The sequence below is a fragment of the Corapipo altera genome, unplaced genomic scaffold (assembly GCF_003945725.1).
Source record: "Corapipo altera isolate COAL_440 unplaced genomic scaffold, ASM394572v1 0, whole genome shotgun sequence".
In the NCBI taxonomy this organism is placed as follows: Eukaryota; Metazoa; Chordata; class Aves; order Passeriformes; family Pipridae; genus Corapipo; species Corapipo altera.
Genome location: NW_020884872.1, coordinates 69,206,927 through 69,231,057, shown reverse-complemented (window position 1 = coordinate 69,231,057; position 24,131 = coordinate 69,206,927). Strand labels below are relative to the sequence as shown.

Sequence of the window (24,131 nt, the reverse complement as noted above, 5' to 3'; positions counted from 1 at the left end):
CTTGTATTGTAGAAAATAGTTATATTGGTAACATGAGACTGAGACTTGAGTAGTTTAGTCTTTATAATTTATCTAAGGAGTGGTCTGTAAGTATGTATTGGGAACAGAAGGTTCAAGCAGCTCCTGGATGCTAAAGCCCAGTGGCTAAAATTCAACATTAGACAGCTTGATGCAAAAATTATATTAATATTTTTAAGAGATGTAGTAGTTAGTTGAGCAGTTTACCAAAGGTTAATTCAGTGCTCTTATGTCTTAAAACCAAGACTACTTCTTCAAAAAGGAAAAACAGACGTGGTCCTTAGTCCTGAGTAGTAAGTGTAATAACCAATGGTGCCAGCAGGATGGCTACAAAAACTCAGGCATAAGGAGCATATACTGAGCACATAATGTATCATCAAATGTCTGTCTACCATAATTGGTAGTCACTGAAGTAGTCTAAACTACTCTATGTCCCTTGAGTTTGTCATCCATCTCACTTGGCCAGAATAAAAGCCATACTGATGATGGCTTTTCATTCAGGCCAACCTGAATGAGAGCAGCTGACACTACTATCACAAAAGAGGCACGTTGGAGTGTGCACAGGCTTGCTTGAGTAGTACAGCTATCAGATAAGTCAATAGAATGGCAAGCTTGACTTGTCTGATAGTACGTTCAACTCTTAGTTTTGATGCTGAATTATTTTTTTCCTTTTGTGCTTTCTCTTCTTTTCTATAAACTCTGCTAAAATTCTTTTGATGGGGTTATGTTATCAGGGAATGAAATAAAGTGACCTAAACCCAGATAAGACCCAGAAGCAAGGGAGAGTTAGTATGAAAAGGCAAGAAAAATTAATAGTTTTCCTTTCCCCTTTAATGGTCTTTTTATATAATAAAGCTTTTATGGAAGACCTGCAAACAATTTTGTGTTTGTGCAGTGTGTTAGAAGGCAAATTGTACTTTATTTGCCAGTGTTCCATTTTCAGCCTCAGGAGTACTACAGGGAATCTCACATTGCACATCCCACATGCTTTACATGCTTATGTCTTAGAAGAAGTGATATTGACAATTAAATTCCTAACTGCCTCTACTATGAATTTGCTTAATAATTAGTGTTATCTCTCTTGGCAACACTTCAGCTGAGCTTTTCTTTGTCAACCATCCTTAGAATCCTGTTTACCTTCCCCAGCAGAACTAGGGAATCTGTTAGAACTGTTTTGTCAGGTGCTCTTGGATACTAATTCTGCTGCTGTGCCATTGATAATAAGAATAAAACTGAAGACCTTTTTCAAATTCCAAGAAAATAATATGTTAAAATGTATGTTTTTGCACTAGATACAGACTTTACATTTGATTTTCATCCTCGAGTTATAAAATAAGGGCTGGATTGACACTAACTAGTCATCTTTTTTAAAGAAAAAATAAGGGACATGCATTTGTTTTCAGTTGCCTCCTTTTCCCCTCATTTAAAGGATGAGTACAAATTATTTCACTCTCACTTGTTCTGGAGAGTATTGTCTATATAAACACAAAAATGTCTGTGCCATTCTGTCAGAGAGGTTGCTGCTGCTTCTTGTGTCAAAAAGTAGAAGTTTGTCAAACATTCTAGAGAAAAGTAAGTATGAGAAATAAATTGGTGAAATTGTTAATGTCTTCCAGAAGTGTAAAAAGCTTGAAATACTAGCAATATATACATAAAAATCGTGGTAAGAATTGAGACTAAGGAAAGATCTTATGGTTGACCAAGATAGCCAGTATTCCAATTTTATTGCTGGAGGCTTCCTAAGCCTTAAGGAAAAAAAAGTGTTCTCCTGCGTTTATTAACTTTCTTTTCTGAAAGAAGACCAGAGGTTTTCAGGGGGAAAATCTGTTTTACATGTTAAATGTAACCTCAGTTGTCTTACAGAAGATCTGTGTTCTGCCTTTCTGTGGGTGGTTCTTTGGTTTGTCCTTATCAATCAATACTTATTTCTGTTTTTTTCCTTCAAAGTGTAGTAATTACTCGTGATTACTTTAAACTGTGTTGCCAGCTGATTGCTTAGTTTCTACCCTGTTCAGAACTCTCAAAAGCTTATGCCCACTGGGTGCCTAAATGCTTTTAGAGGCATCCTGATTAAGATTATTGTCCCCATCATAAGGGCTTTCTTAAATCATTAAAAGATCTTGAAATACATGTAATTTTCCTTTCCAAATGTATAGAAAGATTAAAGAGAGAGTAACATAGAAGAGTTTATTTAAACACAGAGAAGAAATTTGTTAAATCGTTATCCTTTTAAAATGTCTCTTTCAGGAGAAGGAAGTTTTAGGTGGGTTTGTGGCTGTTCAATTAGTCAGAAGGATAAGTTTGACATTCTGTAAAAGATCTGTGAACCTACTTCGTAGTGGCCTGGGTTGCTCTTGTTTCATTTCAACTAAGGCAGTACCACTTTTTCTTGTTTCTTCTTTTATCCTGAAGCTGGAAAATGAGAAGACTTTATCATGTGCTTTTAAGACTTCTTTGGTATTGTTATTTTCAGAAGGTTGGGCCTGTGGATATTTGAGGGTCGTGACTGTTGGCACAGTTAAATCAAGTACATGAGGCATGAAAAAATAGGTAACTTTCCTTAGCCAGTTGTGCTCTAGACTGTTTTTCCTCTTTGAAGCTTTTTTTGGATAGAATGAGGTGTAATGCGAACACCTTACTCAGCATTGCAAATATCTACTTCCAGCATTTATCTTGGGAAACATTAAGTTCTGAAGTGAACTGATGTGTGAAAGACACAAGCTAAAACTGTAAATAATGTGAATCAAAACAGATCTGCCTTTTGGAACTCTGCTGTGCTAGGTCTGCTGTTTAGACTTGTTTTATGTGTAAATCGGATCTTGCTCATGATCCAGAGTTCCCTCTTACCCAGGTGAAGGTAATTTTCTTTGTTTTGATGAAGGTAAACTGTGAAGAAGGATCAGAACAAGAATTTAAAGTGGTGTACATTTCTTGTTATAGATATTTGCGCCTTTTATTTCCTGAGCAGTTACCGCTCTAGCTGAATAACATAAAACAAAAACTATGGGTGGAAGTGCCTTTTTTTTTTTTCTTTTCTTTTTGTTTCCTCACAATGATAAAGAGAAATCCAGCATGCAGAGTATTCTCTTTTCTGGGACATGGAACAGCTGTACAATTTTGTAAAAAGACTGTCAATTACCCTCGTATCTTGATTAGAATAAGGGAAGAGGAATTACAAGGATGCTAGTATTTTATGTAAGTATTTGAGTATCCTTGGGATACTCAAGAACTGGGATTTTTAGTAACCTTCTGTAGTGGCTCTGAGTAAAACAGATACTTCAGGCATGAATCTTTGTATTCTTTTGACTTCAGTCACCTGACTTAATTCTATCAGTAGGCAGGTCAAAGACTTTTTTTATCTTATATTATCAGAAAATGTTAATCTGTTCCCACTGCTGTTTAGAAGCCTATGGTTCTGTAGTGTTTTTTAAATTTCAGGCAGTATTCTCCATCTCTTTGCAAATCTTTTTTTTTTTTTTTTCCCATTTGGATAGCTATAAAGAACCAAACATACACAGGTAAAGAAATACCCTGGGTGTGGCAGTGCATCTTGTGTTTCCTTTTTATTATGCTAAAATGAAGTTTTCTTGCTTTTATGGATGAGACATATTTTAAAAAAAACAACCAAAACCTGCCCTTTTTTACTGTTGTCTTGTAAGTTGAATATGCTGGTTTTTTTGAAATTACAAAGCTGAATAAAAATTGTGGGAACTATATTTTGTTAGAGACTTTTAACTATTAAAATACTATATATTCTTGTGTATTGGAGACTTTTCCTTTTTCTGTGTATTAATCAACTCTGCAGTGGGTACCACAAGGGCTGAGTTGTATTTTGATCTGAAAATTTTTGGAAAATAATTGTGATATAGAAATTGGAGAAAGGATGTAGCAACTAGAGCGTGGAGAATGTGTGCTGGGAAAGGAAGGAAACAATGATAAAGCAATAACCCAATTAGAGAAATGGAGAGATTGGAATGTTGGGGAGGGGGGTCTGTTTTCTAAATTTTTTATGTTAGCTTCTTTATATTTTATTCTTCACCCTTTTCTGCTCATGAACTAAAATTCTAGGGTTTTTTTCTTTGCTGTCTCAGACAACAGGCTAAGAATCTTTGCATGGTACAATGAAGAGGCTGCGATGGTGGTTCACAGGTGACTGCTTGATGCAAGGACAGAATCGTACTTTCTGCCACAATCTTTTCAGAATCTTTCTTTTGTAGTGACTCTAAATGTTGCTTTATATTGCTATCCTGTTTTTTGGGGAAACTGGTAAGGAGGAGCTGTAAAATATAGGCACTGACTTCAGTGAGCATCAGTCTTAGATGTGCAACTAAAAGTAAGCCCTCATTTGCCAGGAAAGAGGTTTTCTCTTGGTAATGTCAGTGAAGACTACTAAGCTTTGTTTGGAATGGCTTTGTTTTTTCTGTTTTATCTTTACTTCTGAAAGTATGAAAAGAACAGGTTATTGCTTTAGTGCATTTACCAGTACATGTCAGCTTTAAATTCTGGGATTTATTTTTAGGATTAATGCATGTGCCTAAAAAATTTCTGTTTCGTTTTCTTTTTTTCTTTCTCAGAATCTAAACAAGCAAGCCTATGATTTGGCAAAGGCTTTACTAAAGAGGACAGCGCAAGCCATTGAACCATACATTACTAATGTAAGTGAAGACTGCAGGCAAATATGGAAATTATTTTTTTTAACTGAGCTGTATTGTAAAAAGAATGAATTGCAACTTTTTACAGACTCAATTTTTTTTGAAAGAATTATTGTATTAATGAAGCACTGCGTAACCTGTCTTTCTGAGTCTAATTCTTTATTATATATAATCTACTAAGCCTATAATAATTTTGATTTGTGAAATGCAATGGATAGTTTACTTTCTACTGTTTTAGAAGACCTTGAAAGTCAATCCTTAGAGTGACTGGAAGACCAAATGTATTTATGTGTATTGTTCTGATAAAAATATATAAACACATTGTTTGTGTGGCAAAATTCTTCCTTTAATGAGGAGATGAGACTATTTAGAAGCCGAGAGAAGTGAAGATAGAGCAATATTGTAATGCTGTTATTACATGAGTGGGAATAGAAAACAATCTAAGAATAGGTAGTAGGGAAGAAAACTGAGTGCATAGAGAATTGTAGCCAAGTTGAGTGTAGACACCATTGCTACTCTAATAGAAATGGATGAGAGGAAGTAAAGATCAGGCAGGATTATGCTCTAACTTAAGTTGCACAATAGAAAAGACTATTTCTTTTTTAGTATTTAGCAGGTCTCATGACATCTATCCAAAACCTCAGGAGCTTGAAGACAATAGCAAATCTTCACTGCTTTCTGTTGCTTTCAGACATAATGTTTGTGGTACTTGGAAAGTGGTACCTCCTAAGATTTTAGAAAATCTTCAGTGAAAACTCTTACTTCTAACCTGCTGTTTGGGAAGGTGTTGCTATGTGTGTTTTTAATGTTCATCTGTAAGGTTAGATTACAAACTGGGTGACATTTTGTAAGCTTTAAGGAAGTCTAAAAGTCAATAAGTCAATAAGAATCTTTTATTCATGGAAAGAATGTACATGGCATCTTCTGTTCTTTGTTTCCCATGAGTGAGAAATAAGCTGTTCTGAAAATTTTCTTTCTTCAAACACATGAAAAACACAGTAACAGTTAGTTACCTAAACAGGAATATATACATTTCAGGCAACTATGTATCCAGAAAAGCAAAATGTTTCTGGAAGACAGTCTTTAACTGCTCATGAAACACACTTTTCTGTTATTTTCTAGTCATTACTGCATGAACTGTTGACTTTTTCTACTACATCTCTTGTTGGGGGTTCATTCTATAATTTCAGAAACCGGTAGCTTTCGAGTTTTTAGTTTCTTTACTGATGTGATTAACTTTGTCAGGTACAGAGTGTTGTGATGTTTGTCTGTCTCAAGTTTGGAAGTAGAAGACTGAAGTGCCCGTTAAACGTGTTCTGTTGTCTTAGTGGCAGGTGGAAATGGGGTAATTTGTGTAGGCACACTTGTGCATGGTTTTAACCCAAAGAGAAGAAGAATGTTCCAAATTATATCCTCCCCCTAATGAGTAGAGGGTAGTATATTCCTTCTTACCCCTCTGAGAGGACATAGTTGAAAGTAGTGTGGAAATTATTTTCTTTAATAAGAAGTATGCATTTTCCCTCAGACTTGTCAAGTTTACCAAGAAAGAATAATTGCTTTACAGCTGCACTGTGCTGCTTGTAAAACAAATTCTGGAACAGTCAGTTATTAATTCCTGTGCTTTTACTTTCAACTCCTTAACCTGTCAGCTGTTAAATGTAGTAGTTAGCCAGTTGTTTCAGCCTTGTTTTGACTAAATATTAGAATACTTTTGAAGTGACGGTCCTTAATAGTGAAATAACTCTAAATATAGTCACATTATAAAAAGATGTGATGCACTGGAACTCCTCTAAAGTTGTGTTTCTTAAATTAATTGTAGGCCTACTGGGGTAAACTAAACATCACTTTTAATGTGTTTTCCTCTATGTATAATAATGAATACAAAACAGTGATATTCTAAGATTTCTTCTTCAGAATTCTGATCTACATGTGCTACCTCTCCTTTTTTTATAGTAGTGAAATTAATGTTGTAAGATTAAAAGGTAAATTTAGTGGTTGACAAGCATAAGATTTGGAAAAGTATCTGTATACACTCTTGTTGTTGATATGTACTGTTTTATTTTCCAGTTCTTCAATCAGGTCCTCATGCTTGGTAAAACATCAATTAGTGACCTGTCAGAGCACGTGTTTGACTTGATTCTGGAATTATACAATATTGACTGTCACCTCTTACTTTCTGTTCTACCACAACTTGAATTCAAACTTAAGGTAAACACTTCTTATCCTTTCTCTATATTAGAAATGTGTATGCTGTGACTATTGATGTGTTAGGTTTTTTTCTGAGAAGTTCATCAATTATTTGGCATATAAAACTAATACTTATATGTAAATTATACTTTCTCTGCATTGTTTAAAGGAATACTCATTTACTCCTTAAAGCCCTCAAAAAGCATAATTTAACTTCAGATGTATTAACCTACAGTGCATGTATGCTTATATTTAGGATTTGATTGGTAGATTTTTTGGCTTGTATCTTTCAATAACTTCATTTTTGGATGACCTGAAAATTTGACCTGTTTTATTCCTAGGTTTACTGTATTATTTATTGTGAAAGACTTAATATACTGAGTATATATATTGATGTACTAACAATGTTGTCCAAATAGTAGTTCCGCGATAAGTGTAAACAGAGAATTGAAATGCATAAAAATGTCTTGTAGTAATTGCTGCAATGACTTTTATGATTTTTCAGGATTATTTCATATGTCTGGAGGATAGCTGGTGCTAGCTATTTTAATGAGTATTTTTCTTTTTGGCTTCCTTTCCAGAGTGTCTCCATCACTTGGAGAAATGCAATACAGTTGGTATTCCCTTTATCCTGCACTACTTTTATTCTGTCATTCTACAGGGTTTCCATGGAAGTGGGGACTTTGCTTAGCGTAGTATTACTATGTTTGAAAGTGATCTGTTATTAAACTTGAGGGCTAATGTGTAATTGGTCATTTCTAAATTTGCATGCATTTTTATTATTGAGGACAGAGTTTGGGTTTGTAGCACCTTTGGCCTGTTCTTATTGGAATTTTTATAGTCATAATGGTTTGCTTATGCCTATTATTTTTCCATACTGTTGGTAGGAAGGCATGCTGCACTTGTTGGATGAGGTTCTTTTAATTGCTTTTATGCTTTTATCTTTCTATTCATGTTTCCGGAAGAAGTAGACTTCAGTTTACTGCTTGCTGTCTGTGTCTTTGAAGTAGACCTTTTTTAGCCTTTAATTCCTGTTCTTAAAGATGTCAAACAATTATCATTCTCAGTCCAATAAAAGCAGTACTTCTGCAGCTGAAGGTTTTATTCAGGATATTTAATCTTAACTGCCTCCATATCCTTTTTCATAGTACGTAATTGCAGTACCTTTCCCATCTTTAGGTCCACTTAAAACTGCAGGTTTTGTCATCCTCCTCCTTCATTGACTCTCGTATTTTAATACCGATGTCTTTTTTGAATTAGCAAGTCTAGTAGTAGGTATTGAAGTAAAAGTTTGTGAAGTATATTTAGGTCAAATACATAGTTTCACAGAAACATCCAGTTTTTGTTCTATGAGATATAGCTCTAGAATACTCAGTTGTGATAACAGCAAATATTCTGATAATGCTTATGGGGTAGTGGACCAGTTACTGTATTCCAAAATCTCGTATTACTGCTTTGCAACTAAGGAGATTTGTGTTACACCTTAGCAGATGATCATAGAATCATAGAATGCCAGGTTGGAAGGGACCTAGCTGCATCTTAAAATGTCCAACATTGGGAAATCTACCATTTCCCTGGGGAAATTATTCCAGTGGCTGATTGTTCTCATGGTGATAAATTTTCCCCTTGTGTCCAGTATTGAAGGAAAGCTGTGACTGTCTGAGCAGTTGAGTTGTGGAGATGTGCCAGAATGATCTCATCTTGCGTGCGCTGAACACACGGAAGGTGACATAGGATCTGTGCTTTTCAAAGATAAAGTGAATAATTCTTCTCTGTGTTTTTGAAAATGTGCATTTTCTTTTTAATTGGCTTTCAAAGCAGTAAGTGAGAAACAGTTTTGGCCAGATGAAGTACACTCATAGTAGACTTATTGGAGCAAGACACCAAGTGTTCTAGTTCACTTTAAAACTGAGATGCAAGCTTGGTTCCAGGTGAATCTTGGAAAGCTCTACATGAGTTTGAATAGAATACAGTATTTTTGATAATTTCAATGAAATTTAATCTGAAAGAAATAAATCAATTTCTTAAGGTATTTTTTAAATGTTTTATTAATAGTTCGAACCATTTTTTCCAAGAGCTGTTCTTTTTAAATTATTTTGACATTGTATAAAAGTCTTTTTGCCTGATAAATGATAAATGGTAGCTTTCCCAGAAATGTTCAACTTTTTTTTTTTTTTTTTTTTTTACTGACCCTATCTTGTAAAGGCTGAAGAACAATGAAGGTCAACTCAGTAGGGCACAGGACTTCAAAATAAATTGGGAAATAACAATCAGACCTTAGAAAACAATGATGTGATGTGGGATTTCTGGTCCTGCTTTGTTGGAAGTTGTTGAAGTTTCAACAGTATGCTGTTGTTGGTAGATCATGTGCCCAGTATCTCCAACTACCAACCACTTCAGCTGATCATCTACAAAGAACTGTAACTTGGCTTAGTGGGAGGTCATGCCCAGGCTTCTGCTGTGAACATGCTTGGCTTATGGTGAATCTATATTCTGCTTGGGCTTATGAATTCTGTCTGAGGACAGACTGAAATCTGTGAAGTCTGTTGTATGTACACCTGTTTCATGATTGCAAAGGCTACCCTGCTACCTTCCATTCTGGTAATATTGAAGAGGAAAAAAATAAAGGTGCTCTTGGTCCTGGTTGTTCCAATTTTGAAAACCACTTTCTGTTCTTGGAGGATGCTAAAACTTGGTATTCTTGACTTGAGGGGACCCGCGTGGTGGCCGCGGGGGCGCCCCCCTGGCACCCACACAGCCCAGGGCTGCCCCCGGGCCCATGTGGGACCACCCCCAGCAGGGGAAAGGAGAGAGGGAGCTTCGCTGACGTGGGTTTGCGCCCTCGTGAGAGAGGGGAGGGGAAGCCTCGGAGCACACAGAGGTTTGCTGGTCCGGTTTGGGGGAGGGGAAGGGTGCCGGGCGGGCCGTGGGGGTCCTCGGATTGGCGGGTGGGTGGGCGGGGCAGCCCTGCATGAAGTGTCGCAGGTAAGCGGTGCATGGGAAGATATGAGGTAACATGGTAGGGGGAGGATAAGGTCAGGGTGGATAATGGTTTCCTCTGGGGGGTTGGGGATCTCGACCGGGCTAGGGCCTTGAGAGGTACTTGAACCCTGGGTGGGTATGGGGGCCAGAACGGTTTTGGTTGGTTGGTTGGTTTTGGCTCACCTGCGGCTACCGCCCAGGTTCAGTATGTTCTGGATATATTTGTTACATCCTGAATGGGTGGTCAGGACAAAGGGTTGTTACTGGGTATTTGCTTGGGATTGAATATAGATAGGTGGCAGAAAAGTAGGAAGTGTAAGACTTGCCCTAATCATTTTAATAGGAATGTAGCCTATGTAGCCCTGTGTGGTTGCGAGCTATGCTGGCGGTGGTACATGCCTTCGGTAGGGTCGCCCATACCAGACAGGTCAAAACCGTAGGATCAGATACAATACATCCTTGGGCAGGATGAACTCGTTAGCCTTCTGGCAGTCATCCTAGAAGGACAACTCTAATCCCAAACCAGGGCAGATGGAGCTTGCTTAGCCCTGTAAGGCCATCCATCTAAGAGAAGGTCACTCTAATCAAACCGACGTGCTGAGGACCTCACTGCCACCGTCCAAGCTCGCTCGGCCCTGGCAGGTGAACCTTAGGATTAAAGGGTGGGTTCAGTTCCGCGCATACTGCATCTCACCTAAAAAATCCATTGCACAGGCTTGAAGGCTTTACCCATGTGCAAAAAGCCCTGTAGCGAAGGGCGAGGGTCAAAACGGTAGGTGAAAGGTGCACTGGAAGCTGCAGACCCAACCCTGCATGCAGGCGGTTCAGGATATTGGTCATTTAAGACTGACCAGAGATGACAGTCTCTTGAGGCAGCATCCTGAACGACCAAGCAGCCTTTTCAAGGACAGCACTGCTTGCTCCACTTGGAGAGGGGCCTAGAAAAGGTGACCTAAACAAAACTCATCTCCACATTTCACCCGGTTGGTTAACTGCGGCCAACGGGCATCTTCTACTAATGTGGTCACACAAAGATCAAGAGACAAAGGCATACGCCTGCCTCCAGAGGTGTAACCAAACTGACTCTAGCATGCTGGAACATCAGAACCATGCTTGATTCTGCGAATAGTGGACACCCTGAGTGTCGCTCTGCCCTAATTGCCCGCGAACTATCACATCTCAACATCGACATAGCTGCTCTCAGTGAAGTCTGTCTCCACGAGGAAGGCAACCTTAGTGAACACGGTGCCGGTTACACACTCTTTTGGCCAGGTAAACCTAGAACCCAAAGGCATCTCTCAGGAGTTGGCTTCATGATCAAAAAGTCATTCTGACCGCATTATCTCCCTACGCCTTCCACTGCACAACAAGCAACATGTTGTCCTCTTTAGTATATATGCCCCAATTCTCCAAGTTGACACTTCCGAAAAAGATAAATTTTACACTGACCTGCGCCGCCTTACCCCAAAGGTTCCTGCAGATGATAAGATCATTATCCTTGGTGATTTCAATGCCAGAGTAGGAAAGAACTTTGAAGCCTGGAAAGGAGTATTAGGCAAGCATGGCTTTGGAAACTGCAATGATAATGGTCGCCTTCTGCTAGAATTCTGTGCGGAGCAACAGCTCACCATCACTAATACTATCTTTCAACAGAAAAACAGTCTGAATACAACCTGGATGCATCCTAGATCTAAGCATTGGCATCTCATTGATTATGTCTTGGTGTGACGGAGAGATGTCCGCGATGTCCGCCACATCCGTGTGGTGCCCAGTGCAGAATGCCAAACAGACCATTGACTTGTGTGCTGCAAACTTAACTTCAGTCTTAAGTTCAAACCTAAAAGGGGCAGTATCCCAAGGAGAAGAGTCCAAGTTAACAATCTCCAATCAGCCACAGTGAGAGACAGATTCCAGGCAAACTTCAAACTAGGCTCAAAAATCATTCTATAGATTCTATAGATCCCTCTCCTGAAACACTCTGGTACCATATTAAAAACAGCATCCTGCAGTCCTCTGAAGAATCCTTAGGGTTCTCCTTCAAGAAGAACAAGGACTGGTTTGATGAAAACAATCAAGAGATCCAGGAATTGTTGAGGAAGAAGAGAACTGCTCATCAAGCACACCTTGCACTGCCTTCCTGTCATGTAAGAAAAGCAACCTTTCGCATTACATGCAACAAGCTCCAACAGAAACTCCGTGACATCCAGAACAAGTGGTGGATCGATCTAGCTGAAAAAACTCAATTATGTGCGGATACAGGTGATCACAGAGGATTCTGTGAGGCCCTGAAAACAGCATATGGGCCTACATACCAGGTCCAAAGCCCTCTACTCAGCGCAGATGGTCAAACGCTTCTAACAGATAAAACCTCCATTCTGAATTGTTGGTCTGAACACTTTCAGACTCTCTTCAGTACCAACTGTGTAGTTCAAGACTCAGCAATTCAGTCCATCTCACAACAACCGGTGAAGAATGAATTGGATATTGCCCCCACTTTGGGAAAAACCCTTAGGGCCGTACAGCAGGTGAAAATTGGCAAGGCAGCTGAGGTTGATGGAATTCCACCTGAAATCTGGAAACGTGGGGTCCTTGCACTCCATGCTAAATTTCATGAGTTTGTGGTGCACTGCTGGGAACTAGGCGAACTACCATCAGACCTTCGTGATGCAGTCATCATCACTTTGTATAAGAAGAAAGGTATTAAATCGGACTGTTCAAATTACCATGGTATTACTCTACTCTCCATGGCTGGCAAAATCCTGGCAAGAATACTTTTGAACAGATTAATACCCGCTATAGCAGAAGGAATTCTACCTGAAAGCCACTGTGGTTTCAGAGCCAACAGGAGTACCACAGACATGGTATTTGTTCTCAGACAACTGCAAGAGAAGTGTAGGGAACAGAATAAAGGTCTCTACGTAACCTTTGTCGACCTCACCAAGGTTTTCGATACTGTGAGCAGAAAAAGTCTATGGCAGATTTTGGAACGTTTAGGTTGTCCCCCCAAGTTCCTTAAAATGATCATTTCACTTCATGAGGATCAGCAGGGCCAAGTCAGATATGGTGATGCACTTTCTGAGCCCTTTCTAATTACCAATGGTGTGAAACAAGGCTGCATTCTTGCTCGAATTCTATTCACAATCTTTTTCAGCATGATGCTCCAAAGGGCCACTGCAGACTTCGATGATCAGGATGGTATCTACATTCGATACTGTACTGATGGAAGCCTTTTCAACCTAAGGCGACTGAAGGCCCACACTAAGACCTTAAATCATCTTGTCCGGGAACTGCTTTGTGTTGATGATGCCGCCCTTGTGGCCCACACAGAATTAACTCTGCAGCATTTAACATCCTGCTTTGCAGATGCTGATGAGCTCTTTGGACTGGAAGTCAGCTTAAAGAAGACAGAAGTTCTCTATCAACCTGCACCTCAGGAAGTCTTCCATCATCCCCACATCACCATTGGCCAATCAGAGCTCAAATCAGTCCAGCAGTTTAATTACCTAGGCAACCTCATCTCCTCGAATGGTAAGATTGATGGAGAGATAGACAACAGGTTAGCAAAGGCATATAGTGCTTTCGGAAAACTCCATAAAAGAGTATAGCATCATAAACACTTGAAGAAAAGTACCAAGATCAGTGTTTACAGAGCCATTGTGCTGTCTACTCTTTTATATGGTTCTGAATCATGGGTCATCTACCGCCACCACCTGCGACTCCTAGAACGCTTCCATCAGCGCTACCTTTGTACAGTCCTAAATATCCACTGGTCAGATTATGTGACCAATACATCTGTTCTAGAGCAATCAGCAATCACAAGTATTGAGGCCATGTTGCTGAGAACACAGCTGTGCTGGGCAGGGCACATCTCAAGGATGAAGGACCACCACCTCCCTAAGATCTTGCTTTATGGTGAACTTGCCACCGGCTGCCACATGAGAGGAGCCCCAAAGAAAAGATACAAGGACTCCCTGAAACAACATCTCAACCTCGGCCATATTGATCAACATAACTGGTCTACTCTGCCCTCCAGTCGGGAGGTCTGGAGACACACCATCTATAACGCTGCTGCTTCCTTTGAGAACGCACGCAGGATCACTCTTGAGGAGAAAAGACAATGCAGAAAGAACCGTGTCTTGCAGAATTTACCACCTAAGGAGTCTTTCTGCTGTGCCTTTTGCAATCGGGCGTGTCTGTCTAGTATTGGCCTCATAAGCCACCAGCGTACCTGTAACAAATGTGGATAGAGCCTTTCCCAAATCTTTGTTCGTGAAACCTAGCCGTGATTCTTGACTTGTTCTTTAGGGATTGTTCCCATGTTTCATCCTAAACTTTGAGTACAAAGTCTCACAGTCTAGGTCCTGCGTGTTTCTCTGATAGTGATCCTGGTTTTTTTTAAACTGATTTCTCCTGGTATCAGCAAGTTTACCTCTAGTTGCATATTCTGTATGTGAAACAGAATTTCTGTGTAATATTTTATTTCTTTGCTTCTGAACATTTAGCCTGGAGAAAAGGAGACTCGGGGGGGAACCTTTTTGCTCTCTAGAACTACCTGAAAGGAGTTTATAGCCAGGTGGGGGGCAGTATTTTCTCCCAGGTAACAAGTGACAGGACCAGAGAAAATGGCCTCAAGTTCACCAAGGGAGGTTGGATAGTAAGAAAAATTTCTTCACTGAAAGGGTGATTGGGCATTGGAACAGGCTGTCCAGGGAAGTAGTGGGATCACCATCTCTGGAAGTTTTCAGGTGTATGGATGTAATGGTTCAATGGTGAACATGGTGGCGCTAGATTAATGTTTGGACTCAATGATCTTGAAGAATTTTTTTCCAACCTTAATGGTTCTATGATCCTATGATTTTTGTGGCACATTTTGAAAATGAAGTGATGGTGGTTTTCTCCTAACCACCAGGTGAGCTTCACTGAGCCATCTCCACTGCCTTCCAATTGATTGGGCTACCTTGTTCTCTACCTCTGTGACTGATGGGAGTTTGAGGACGTGAACAGACATCTATGTGTTTGTAACTGTCTCCCTGAACTTATTTGAACTCTTTATGGCAGGAAGCCTCCTGGTTTATCTTCATGGGTTTAGGGTCTTATGGAAGTTCTAGACTGTCTCTGAGTGTGGGTAAAATCCAAGGGCTTTCCTGGATAAAATAAATTTTTGACCATGTTTAGAGGGGTTAAGAAACTCCTAGTATGGAACTTGTAAAAGAACTTAAGTGTCTCAGTGACACCATTGAACACATTCACTTTTTTGGATCTGAGCGACATGGCCACCTGGTGTTCAGTCACCTTGTCATTTTGCTACAACAGTGAAGGCAAAGGTAAAAGCTTCTCTGCGTGTTGCCCTTCTTTTCCCGCCCAAGTATGCTGAGGCAGTGCAGGAAGTTGAGAGGGGACACATACTCATCTGTAAAAGGTCAGGGGAAGGAGGAGAAAGGGTTTGTTTGTACTTGTGGTGTTTGTATTCCCAAGCACTATGCAAGTGGAGACCCTGCTTTCCAGGAACTGCCAGGACATCTCCCTGCGAATGGGACGTAGTGAATGAATTCCTCTTTTTGCTGTGTTTGCACACACAGCTTTTTCTTTACCTATCAAACTGTTGTTATCTTGATCCATGGACCTTTTAACGTTCCTTCTCTTCTCTTCCTGTCTTTGTACAGAAGAGGAAAGTGAGAGACTGGATGGGTGTTTGGCTTTTGTCTGGGGTCAACTCACCACACCTTTATAGATTTTTGTGAAGGAAAGCTCCTGTGTTCTCAGGTGGCAGAACTCTGTTCCTAAGCTCTGTGAAAGCTGTGTCAAATCACAGTTCCTTCTTACCAGTAATTATTTATTTTTTTACCTGATTTTGGAAAGGAATCTGGGGAATTAGCAGGAGAATGAGCACTGAGATTCATTTAACCTCTTCTGTGAGGGTCAGTCATTTGTACCTGATCTTTGCATTTTAAGGTGGTGTATTTAGAAGATCTAACACTGACACAGAAGCATTACTGGTTCAGGAAAGAAGTAAAAGGTATTATTTGTAGGTCAACTTGTAAAGGTAACTGATATTTCTTCATTCAGATTTAATATTTGAATTTTAGAAATGTCTGTTGCAGAAAGTGAATAACACTTGAAAGTTCAGGAGAGTTAAAAGCTCATGGAGTATTTGGGAAATGACTGTAATGGGACTTAAGTTTTTATCTTACTGCATTACTAAGCAAATATGATGTAATGAATAAAATCAGTAAAAGCTTGACTTGTGTTATTGTAGAGCTGCCTTTTTTCCTGGAGATGGTAGTTAAAATTTTTCACGAATTTCAGGTTATGTGTCTGCTTCTATTCCCAAATCCCTCCAGATCTTTAATGCTGCCTATTCTTTTGGACTCAGTAGTGGTAACAATCTGACCGACTTCAGCTGCTGTTAGTGACAGACCCCAATGTCTCAGCAGAAGAACCAGCTGCCTGTGTCTTGGGAACGTGTATGGGAAACTGAAAATGTCAATGTTCAGTATCAATTTTTATTGACAAATCATGATGGAACGCTATTAAACAGAGTGCTGGATTTAACTAAGAAAGGAGGCGAATGGTGTGACTCTTCAAGTACACAATGTCTCATAGAATGGAGAAGGATTAAGATTTTTTCAGAGTTTATGATACCATTTTTTCCCTTCTCTCATAAAAAGTGTATAGATTAAAGTGGAATAAAGGACTGTAACAGTGATTCGTTCATTCAGTAAGAAGTAATGATTGATTTTTATTACCTTTTAGGAGCTTATTTAAGAATGTTTCAAGGAGACGAACATCAGGGCACAGATTTAGAAAGTACCAACTATTCTTGGTCCATAATCACAAAATATTTGTTCCTTCTACAACAGCACTAGAAACACAAGTCGGTTGTCTTATAATTGGATTAGTGGCTGATACAGTAAAGGCTTCTGCAGCTAATTCATTAAGGATATTTTAGGTTTTTGTTGTTATTTTGTGGGCAGTTTTTTGTTTTGTTTGGTTGACTTTTTCCTCCCCCCTATGTTTCTGATTGGGGTTTTTGTTTGGTTGACTTTTTTCCTATATTCCTGACTGCGTAAAAATAGGCTTAAATAATGTGTTCCCAACTCTTCCACCCCCCTACCTTCCTTCCACTCTCTAGAGTGTCTCGCTGTGGATCTGTGTTGGTTACCTAGAAAAATTCAGAGATGCTTAATATTTTTAATGTTTTGTTCATTTAAGCAGGAGTGGATGGGATATGAGTCATGGAGGTTGGACTCATACAGGCTACCAAAAAAAAAGAAAAATTCTTAACCATGAGGCCACAGAATAAGAATTTGTAGTGTAATGGACACTTAATAGCTGAAACTCATCAAGAAAAAACAGTATCATTTATGGCAGATTAAGGGGAGGAGGTTGTAGAAGGTTTCCAGTAATGTCAATCTGAATGTTAATCGGAAAAAATTAGTCAAATACAAAAAAACCGTATTAATGGATTTGCTATTAATGCTTCCAATACTTAATACTAAAGTGTATTTAAAAATGTAATGTAGAAATGTACCAGTGTTAGAAATTACTGCTTCTTGAACTTCTCTTGCTCTATTACTTTAAATGTTTTACGGATACTTTTACTGTTCTTAGGATTCTGAATTAAAAGGACATGCTGGCAAACTTTTCAACCCTCTTATGGTGTTGAATCAGGAGAAATAGTTTGTCTTTAAAACTGTGGTGTTGTATCAAAGAACTCTGACAGCTATATTGTGTTCCTATTTCTTGTTCAAAGATGGTAAAAAAGAACAGTATTTTTAAGTCTTTATTACCAGGGGAAAAAAAGCTGGAAATAATAAGGGATGAATAATATCTAATAAATATCCACTAATTTTAGCTACTCCCTTTTCAAAGAATTGTTGCAGCTAGTTATGGTTCTTCCCTTTAATAAGCAAAGGAAATAAATTGGTGAAGAGTAAGTACATGCTAATTGCACAGATGTTAGTTTACATTTCTAGACTATGTATTAAGCTTCAAATACTGTTTGTTGTATTAAACAAATGTAATACAAAGCAATGATAATGAAAATACACTGGAGAAGGCCTTGTTTTATCTCTGTTAGTGCTAATTTTAAATACAAAAGAAAAGTTTCTGTTGTACCTCAGCATTTTTAAAAATAGGCTTAAATACGGGACTAGATCCTGTGGATCTCAGATCTTGGGTACTTAAACTGTTTTTCTCTAAAAACTGTTATTTTTAAATAATTTTTTTTTTAGTTAAGGACTGTTCTAGAGAACTGTAATCCTTTTATGTGCAGACAAACACTGATTGAGTTTTGTATTATGTTGTATCTGAACCTGTGTAAGCTTGTACATGAGATTTCCTAACACAACCTGTAATCTGTATGTAAGGGTTAAAAAGATGCATTTATATGTGTATTTTTCGCTAGGCTTTGTTCGCACTGTTTTTTTTTCCTCTGCATTGTTTTTCATTTTGACTGCCTTTATTATTTTGTCCTCTCACAAAAACAGTGAGAGTTTTTTGTCTTGAGATAGGTGTCTGTAAACATGAGAAGTCTGTTGATCTATATTTTTTATATTTCTGGAAGTGTATTGGTGTAAAAACTGTACAAAACAGAACTCTATTTTTTAGTTTAGTTTTCTTTTTTAATTTTAAAAAATATCTGTTCATTTTCCAGAGCAATGACAATGAAGAACGTCTGCAGGTTGTAAAACTTCTAGCAAAAATGTTTGGGGCAAAGGATTCAGAGTTGGCATCCCAAAACAAACCACTTTGGCAGTGCTACCTGGGAAGGTATATTCTGGCTTAGTTCCCTGTCTAAGGAGAGAAAAGCATTCAATGAAGTCCAGTTCAGGTTGTTTGTTTGGTTGGTTTTTTTTTAAGTGACAGCTAAGTGTGAATTCCTTCTTGCTACTTTATCTGAAATCTGACAGATAATGGTAAAGCGATTTTACACATATTTTCTACATCTGTCATTCTCCAGAGTGAGCATTTATAAATCATCCCCTTGTAAGTTCATTTTTTTCAACTATCTTTATTACCATTGTCAAGAAAAATGAATGCTGTATTTTAATTTCTTGAGAAGTGAAACTATTCAATGATAGATTAATTAAAAAACAACATCAAATGACATTTGCAGTATCAGGTGATATTAGAACTGCTTTTGAGGCTTTTATGTACAGTCTTTGTATGCTAGTTTCAATTTTTTTAGTTATTAAGGGAACATTAAAAGAACTGTAATATTTACAATGCTGCAAACATACTTAGTCTTTTTTTTTTAAATATTCTGCCAGTTTGATATAGAAAATATAACTGGAGCTTGTAGTCAGAAGAAACTTAAGTATGGCTACTATGGCGAAAATGTTTTTGATTCTAGTAAATGAGGATAAATTCTAAAATTTAATACCAATGCCGTAGTTTATAATGTAGCATTCAGTTGTATCAAAACCTGAGTTCTCAAAGAAATGCTACTCTTGAAAGTATAAGAAACTTAATTGAAGGAAGATATTTTGCTTGAAAGTATATAACTATTTAAACATGGAACGTCATCAAAAAATACCACATCTCATTTGGCCCAAATGAAAGTACTTCATTGCATTATAATGTGAATACGTGCAGATTGTTCATAATTACTGTTTTCAACTAGTTATGAATCATATAGATGCATTTACTTCTTTCAGGGATTTTAACAAAGTTCTAATAGCTGTGTTATTGAAGGAAGCATTCTAAAATCTCTTTATTTTGAAAACACACCTGGCTTTTACTACAACAGTTATTCCTTAAAATTTATTTATTTGATAAAGAAGCATTTCAACAGCAACAATGTCCTAAAATTTTGTTTTTAATTTGTTTAAAATGAAGCATTTTGAGGAGAGCTTGAAAATGCATTTAATTTTTCAAAGCACTTGTCTGTAACTAATTGCATCAATAGTTTTATTGCAAAATTACTTATATAAAAAGTAAAAATGAGAAAATACTAGTTTTCAAGCATCAAACTTAATTCAGTGTTTTAAAAGGAAATCTTATTAAATGAGTCATCTCAGAAGAAATTTGTAGTAGACTAGATGTGCATTTGTTTGCTATCTGTCATACAGTTTAAGAAGGGGACGAATATCACACTTATAAAACTTTTAGTTGCTTATGCATAGTTTATGGTTAATTATATGGAGCATTACAGAAAATAGTTAAAATGTATCGAACATCTTTCTAATTAATAGTTTTAATCTGACTAGGAGTTTTTCATTTGTACCAGGAGGGGATATTTCTTTTCACGTTCAGAACATGAAATAATAAATAAGTAAAGAATTTTTTTCTTAAGCTGTAGAGAGTCTACTTAATACTGTGAAATCAGAGATGTTTTATTCGTATAACTGTGCCTAGGAAGCAAAATATTTTCAGAAATATTTGAGAATGTGTAGAAATGAACAAATGGCTTTGGTCAAAAGTAATATTTTTGTTCTTGTAATGCATTGTCTTGTTTCAAACCAGGTTTAATGATATCCATGTACCTATTCGTCTTGAATGTGTGAAATTTGCAAGTCACTGCCTTATGAACCATCCTGACCTGGCAAAAGACTTAACAGGTATCAGATTTATTATAACATTAGAATACTATTTTAAGTCTCCTGAAAAAGTTGAGAAGGTCGGTTGTAATCCTATGTAACAGTCAGATGTGGAGGACCTAATTGATGTTGGAGTCATCGGTCACAGAGTCCCTATCTTCAGTGATACTTCTCAGGCTGAGGGGATTGTCCATGAAGAATGCCTTAACCAGAGAGATCACTCTCCTTCTCCTATAGTAGTTGCATTCCCAACTGTTGCTGAAGTTAAGCACTATGGGATCATTTATTAATTAGGATGCAGAGTGGAGACTTCAGCTCGCAATGCTGAAATGTGTAAGTCTTATACAGCCACTGTCTAAAACGTGAAAGCAGTTGTGATAGCTGTGACCACAGCTTCAGTTTCACCTCCATCAGATCAAACACAGCCTGTAGTTCAAGACCTCTCTAGGAAGAAGGCAACTGGCATCGATTGAAGCATTTAGTATTTGTTACTCCCAATGTCTTAATGGAAAAATGTGTTAATTAATGAGAACTGGTTGGTTTGGTTTAGCCTATATCTCCCCTGATCAATAAACTCTTACTTGTAATTTTTTGGAGGCAATGTCTTTGTCCGTTTGGTCTAAGGAGCAAATTTAAAGGACTATGAGGTGCTTGCTGAGCATTTGTCAAGTTGGGCACAAATAGAAGCAGGCTAGAGTCATCCTATAGTTATGGTATTGTTAAGCCAGCAAACAAAAAAAAATGTTCTGGACCTTTCCTTAATGAAATGGTAAAGATGTTTCCTTTTTGATTATCAGAATTATGTTTTCAATTTTTTATTTTTTTTCTAGTATTGCAAAAAGACTTTGTGCCCCCTCTAATGGTATCCTCTGGGAAATGTAATTTTGCTTGCCCCTCCTCTCTCTCTCCCCACAGCATTTTTAGAAGTCAAATAGTTGAAAAATTTCTCTGACTCACTGGTGTTTGAGACCAGAATTGTTTTGTGTAATGGCAGTATTTTTCATTTGTTTTAGTTTGTGTTCCTGTAGAAAGAAACTTAAAAAAAAAAGGTCTCATTGGGATTTAAAATTTCATGACCTCTATAAGTGCGAAGCCTTATTTCTTGCTGTACTCTTTTGACACTTGGGTTGGTTACCAGGATTGTCAATGGCCAGTATTTCAGATGAGACTTGAAAATTTTCACTGGTCATTAAACAGATTACTTCTTTCAGAGTAAACTTTGAATTGGCAAAGTTTCTTAACGTTCTCAGTGTTTCACTGATGTATGCAGCATACTGTGATCTTAATAACTTCTGTATGCATGTTTCTACCTGTGTCTGCCTCTAAATTAACTGAAAATACATACTTCTAAAAAGGTGCATGAACTTTACCATCTTATTTGGCAGCTTTCTAAAATGGCAATAGGTAGCTAACTTGTTTGACATCTAAAAGCAGAAGTCTTAAAATGTCGATAGTATAAGATTATTGGTGTTAGCAAACAAGCAGCAGTGGGACAAAGTAACCTAGAAAAAGTGTCTTAAGATTAATAAAATAGGATGTGTCTAAATAAGCATTGTAGTTTGGAGTATGTCACATGATTTGTCCCTGCTTACATGGCTCACACTGTGGGGTATTCCTGGAGCATGTGAACTAGATTCCTTGTGGATAATACAGAAGTTGTGATTAGGACTGCAACTAATGTGCTCCAGCAACCAAAGGTGATGAAGTCTGCAGGAAAAGAATAGCCTTTAGCCTGATGTAAGACTTAAAAATGTATATAGTGTGGTTATCAAGTTCTCAAGCACTGTTTGTTCTACTCTTCAGATCCAATCCTGCTTGGCTGCTGTATACTGTATAGTTGCTACTGTATACATGATGTAACTACTATAGAAATAATAAAAATAGAAATGTAACCCCATAATTCTTACTTCATTAATGCCAAATTTGATATTCTAAGCAAATACAAAGTTTCACTGACATTCCAGTAAATCTTGGAGAAGACTATTGGTTTCTTACTGCTCGTGCTCCAAATGGAAGTAAATAATTTTTTCTCCTTCTATAAGTACTGTATAGAGTGAGGAAAGTAGTTGCACTGAAATACTTACTCAATTTTTTTTACAGAATATCTGAAAGTAAGGTCACATGATCCTGAAGAGGCCATACGGCATGATGTTATTGTATCCATAGTTACTGCTGCTAAAAAAGATCTTTTGCTTGTCAATGATCACCTGCTAAATTTTGTCAGAGAACGAACATTGGACAAGCGGGTAAGACATAATTAGTATCAATAATGGCTGTGCATTATGTTTCTCAGCTGCTCAGCTTTTTAAAAAGCAGTGCTTTTAAAAATTGATGTACTAATTTTAAAATTACAAATGAAAACAATATAATGTATAAAATTTTGAAGCAATCTATTTAGTGAGGCATCTTTTTCCCCTGACTAGAGTACTACCTTTTTTATTGTACTGTGTTTTTAGTTAAGATGGTAGATTCAAATAAATAGGCTGCAACACAACAATGTTGTTCCAGTTGTCTGGTTCTCCTTGTAAAACGTTCTAACATTTTTCTTAAGAAATTTTGCAAGCAGGTTTCAAAATTTATTGTGAATTACTGATGAAAAATGTTCCACCATCAGAGGTTGCTAGTTAACCTACTTTTAATTAGATCATTGGAAGACTGCAAATCAGTGTAATAGCTTTCAAATTTGAATATTATTTAAGTTTAGTTTAACTATGTTGCATTATGTAAAATTTCTGAGGTTTACTACTTATGTTAAAGTGCAGTAAAAAAGTTTAATGACAAACTTTTAAAATTAAATATTAATTTTAAAATTAATATTTGATGATATGCATTTCCTTGTTGCAACCATAACACAAGGGTATTGGCTTAAATTTGTAATAATTCTAAATTCAAGAGGCTTACTTGCATGGTAGTTACTAATGTTAAAAAGGTTTAGCATAATAGATAAGATGCAATATATGTTCTAATGAGGAACTGTTGCACTTAGAACCCAATTTAACTTGTTTGAGAATTAAATTATGTTATTTTGGTGTAGAATATGAAATACCTAAGAGGAAATTCTTCAGTCTTTTCAGTTTTGAACTACTAAACTGGGTATTATTTCTTTTTCTCAAGTGGAGAGTGAGGAAGGAAGCTATGATGGGACTTGCACAGATATACAAGAAATATTCATTACAGTCAGAAGCAGGAAAAGAAGCTGCAAAACAGATATCATGGATCAAAGATAAACTTCTGCATATATATTATCAGAACAGTATTGATGACCGGTAAGTCAGTTGTGAGAGCTAGGTGATTGAGGGGATAAGACTGATAGGTAACTTCTTATGAAGATTTGTTTTTCATTCATGCGTAAGTGCTGATGAGAAGGAGGAAATTATAATCTTGTATGTTTTGATTCAGTGCATAATCTTATATAACTGAAACCAAATGTTGTCCTGTGTTGCTTTCTTCTACTTTATTATATATTGTTTTATTTCTTACTTTAGGACCAAAAGTGATTCTGAAGGGTCAGATAGGTTGAAATATTTTTAAAGTTTTAGCTGTACTTCACCACTGCTTCAATAAAGGAAATTGTTGTTTATATTTCAGTAGCTTGTTAATTTTTATGTTTAAAATTCACTAAGTAAAATTGCTTTAATAATATTGCTTTAGATTTGCATATTGTTCCTGCCTTTTTTAAAGATGAGTCTACTATGTGTCGTGGCAATGGTTAAAGCATCTCACTCTGGAGAGGGTTAGTTTTTCTGTACTA

At 37.3% G+C, this 24,131-nt stretch overlaps 1 protein-coding gene across 6 annotated transcripts in view; it reads left to right on the top strand.

Annotated features, from left to right (window-relative positions):
* Window positions 1-24,131, top strand: part of PDS5B (PDS5 cohesin associated factor B) — a 101,992-nt gene that overhangs the window by 29,512 nt on the left and 48,349 nt on the right. For all 6 annotated transcript variants that reach the window (XM_027651188.1, XM_027651172.1, XM_027651179.1 and 3 more), the window contains 6 exons: window positions 4,593-4,673; window positions 6,738-6,878; window positions 18,496-18,611; window positions 20,307-20,401; window positions 22,481-22,626; window positions 23,495-23,646. In XM_027651188.1, the coding sequence (XP_027506989.1) occupies window positions 4,593-4,673; window positions 6,738-6,878; window positions 18,496-18,611; window positions 20,307-20,401; window positions 22,481-22,626; window positions 23,495-23,646 (731 nt within the window). The remainder of the gene's footprint in view (window positions 1-4,592; window positions 4,674-6,737; window positions 6,879-18,495; window positions 18,612-20,306; window positions 20,402-22,480; window positions 22,627-23,494; window positions 23,647-24,131) is intronic.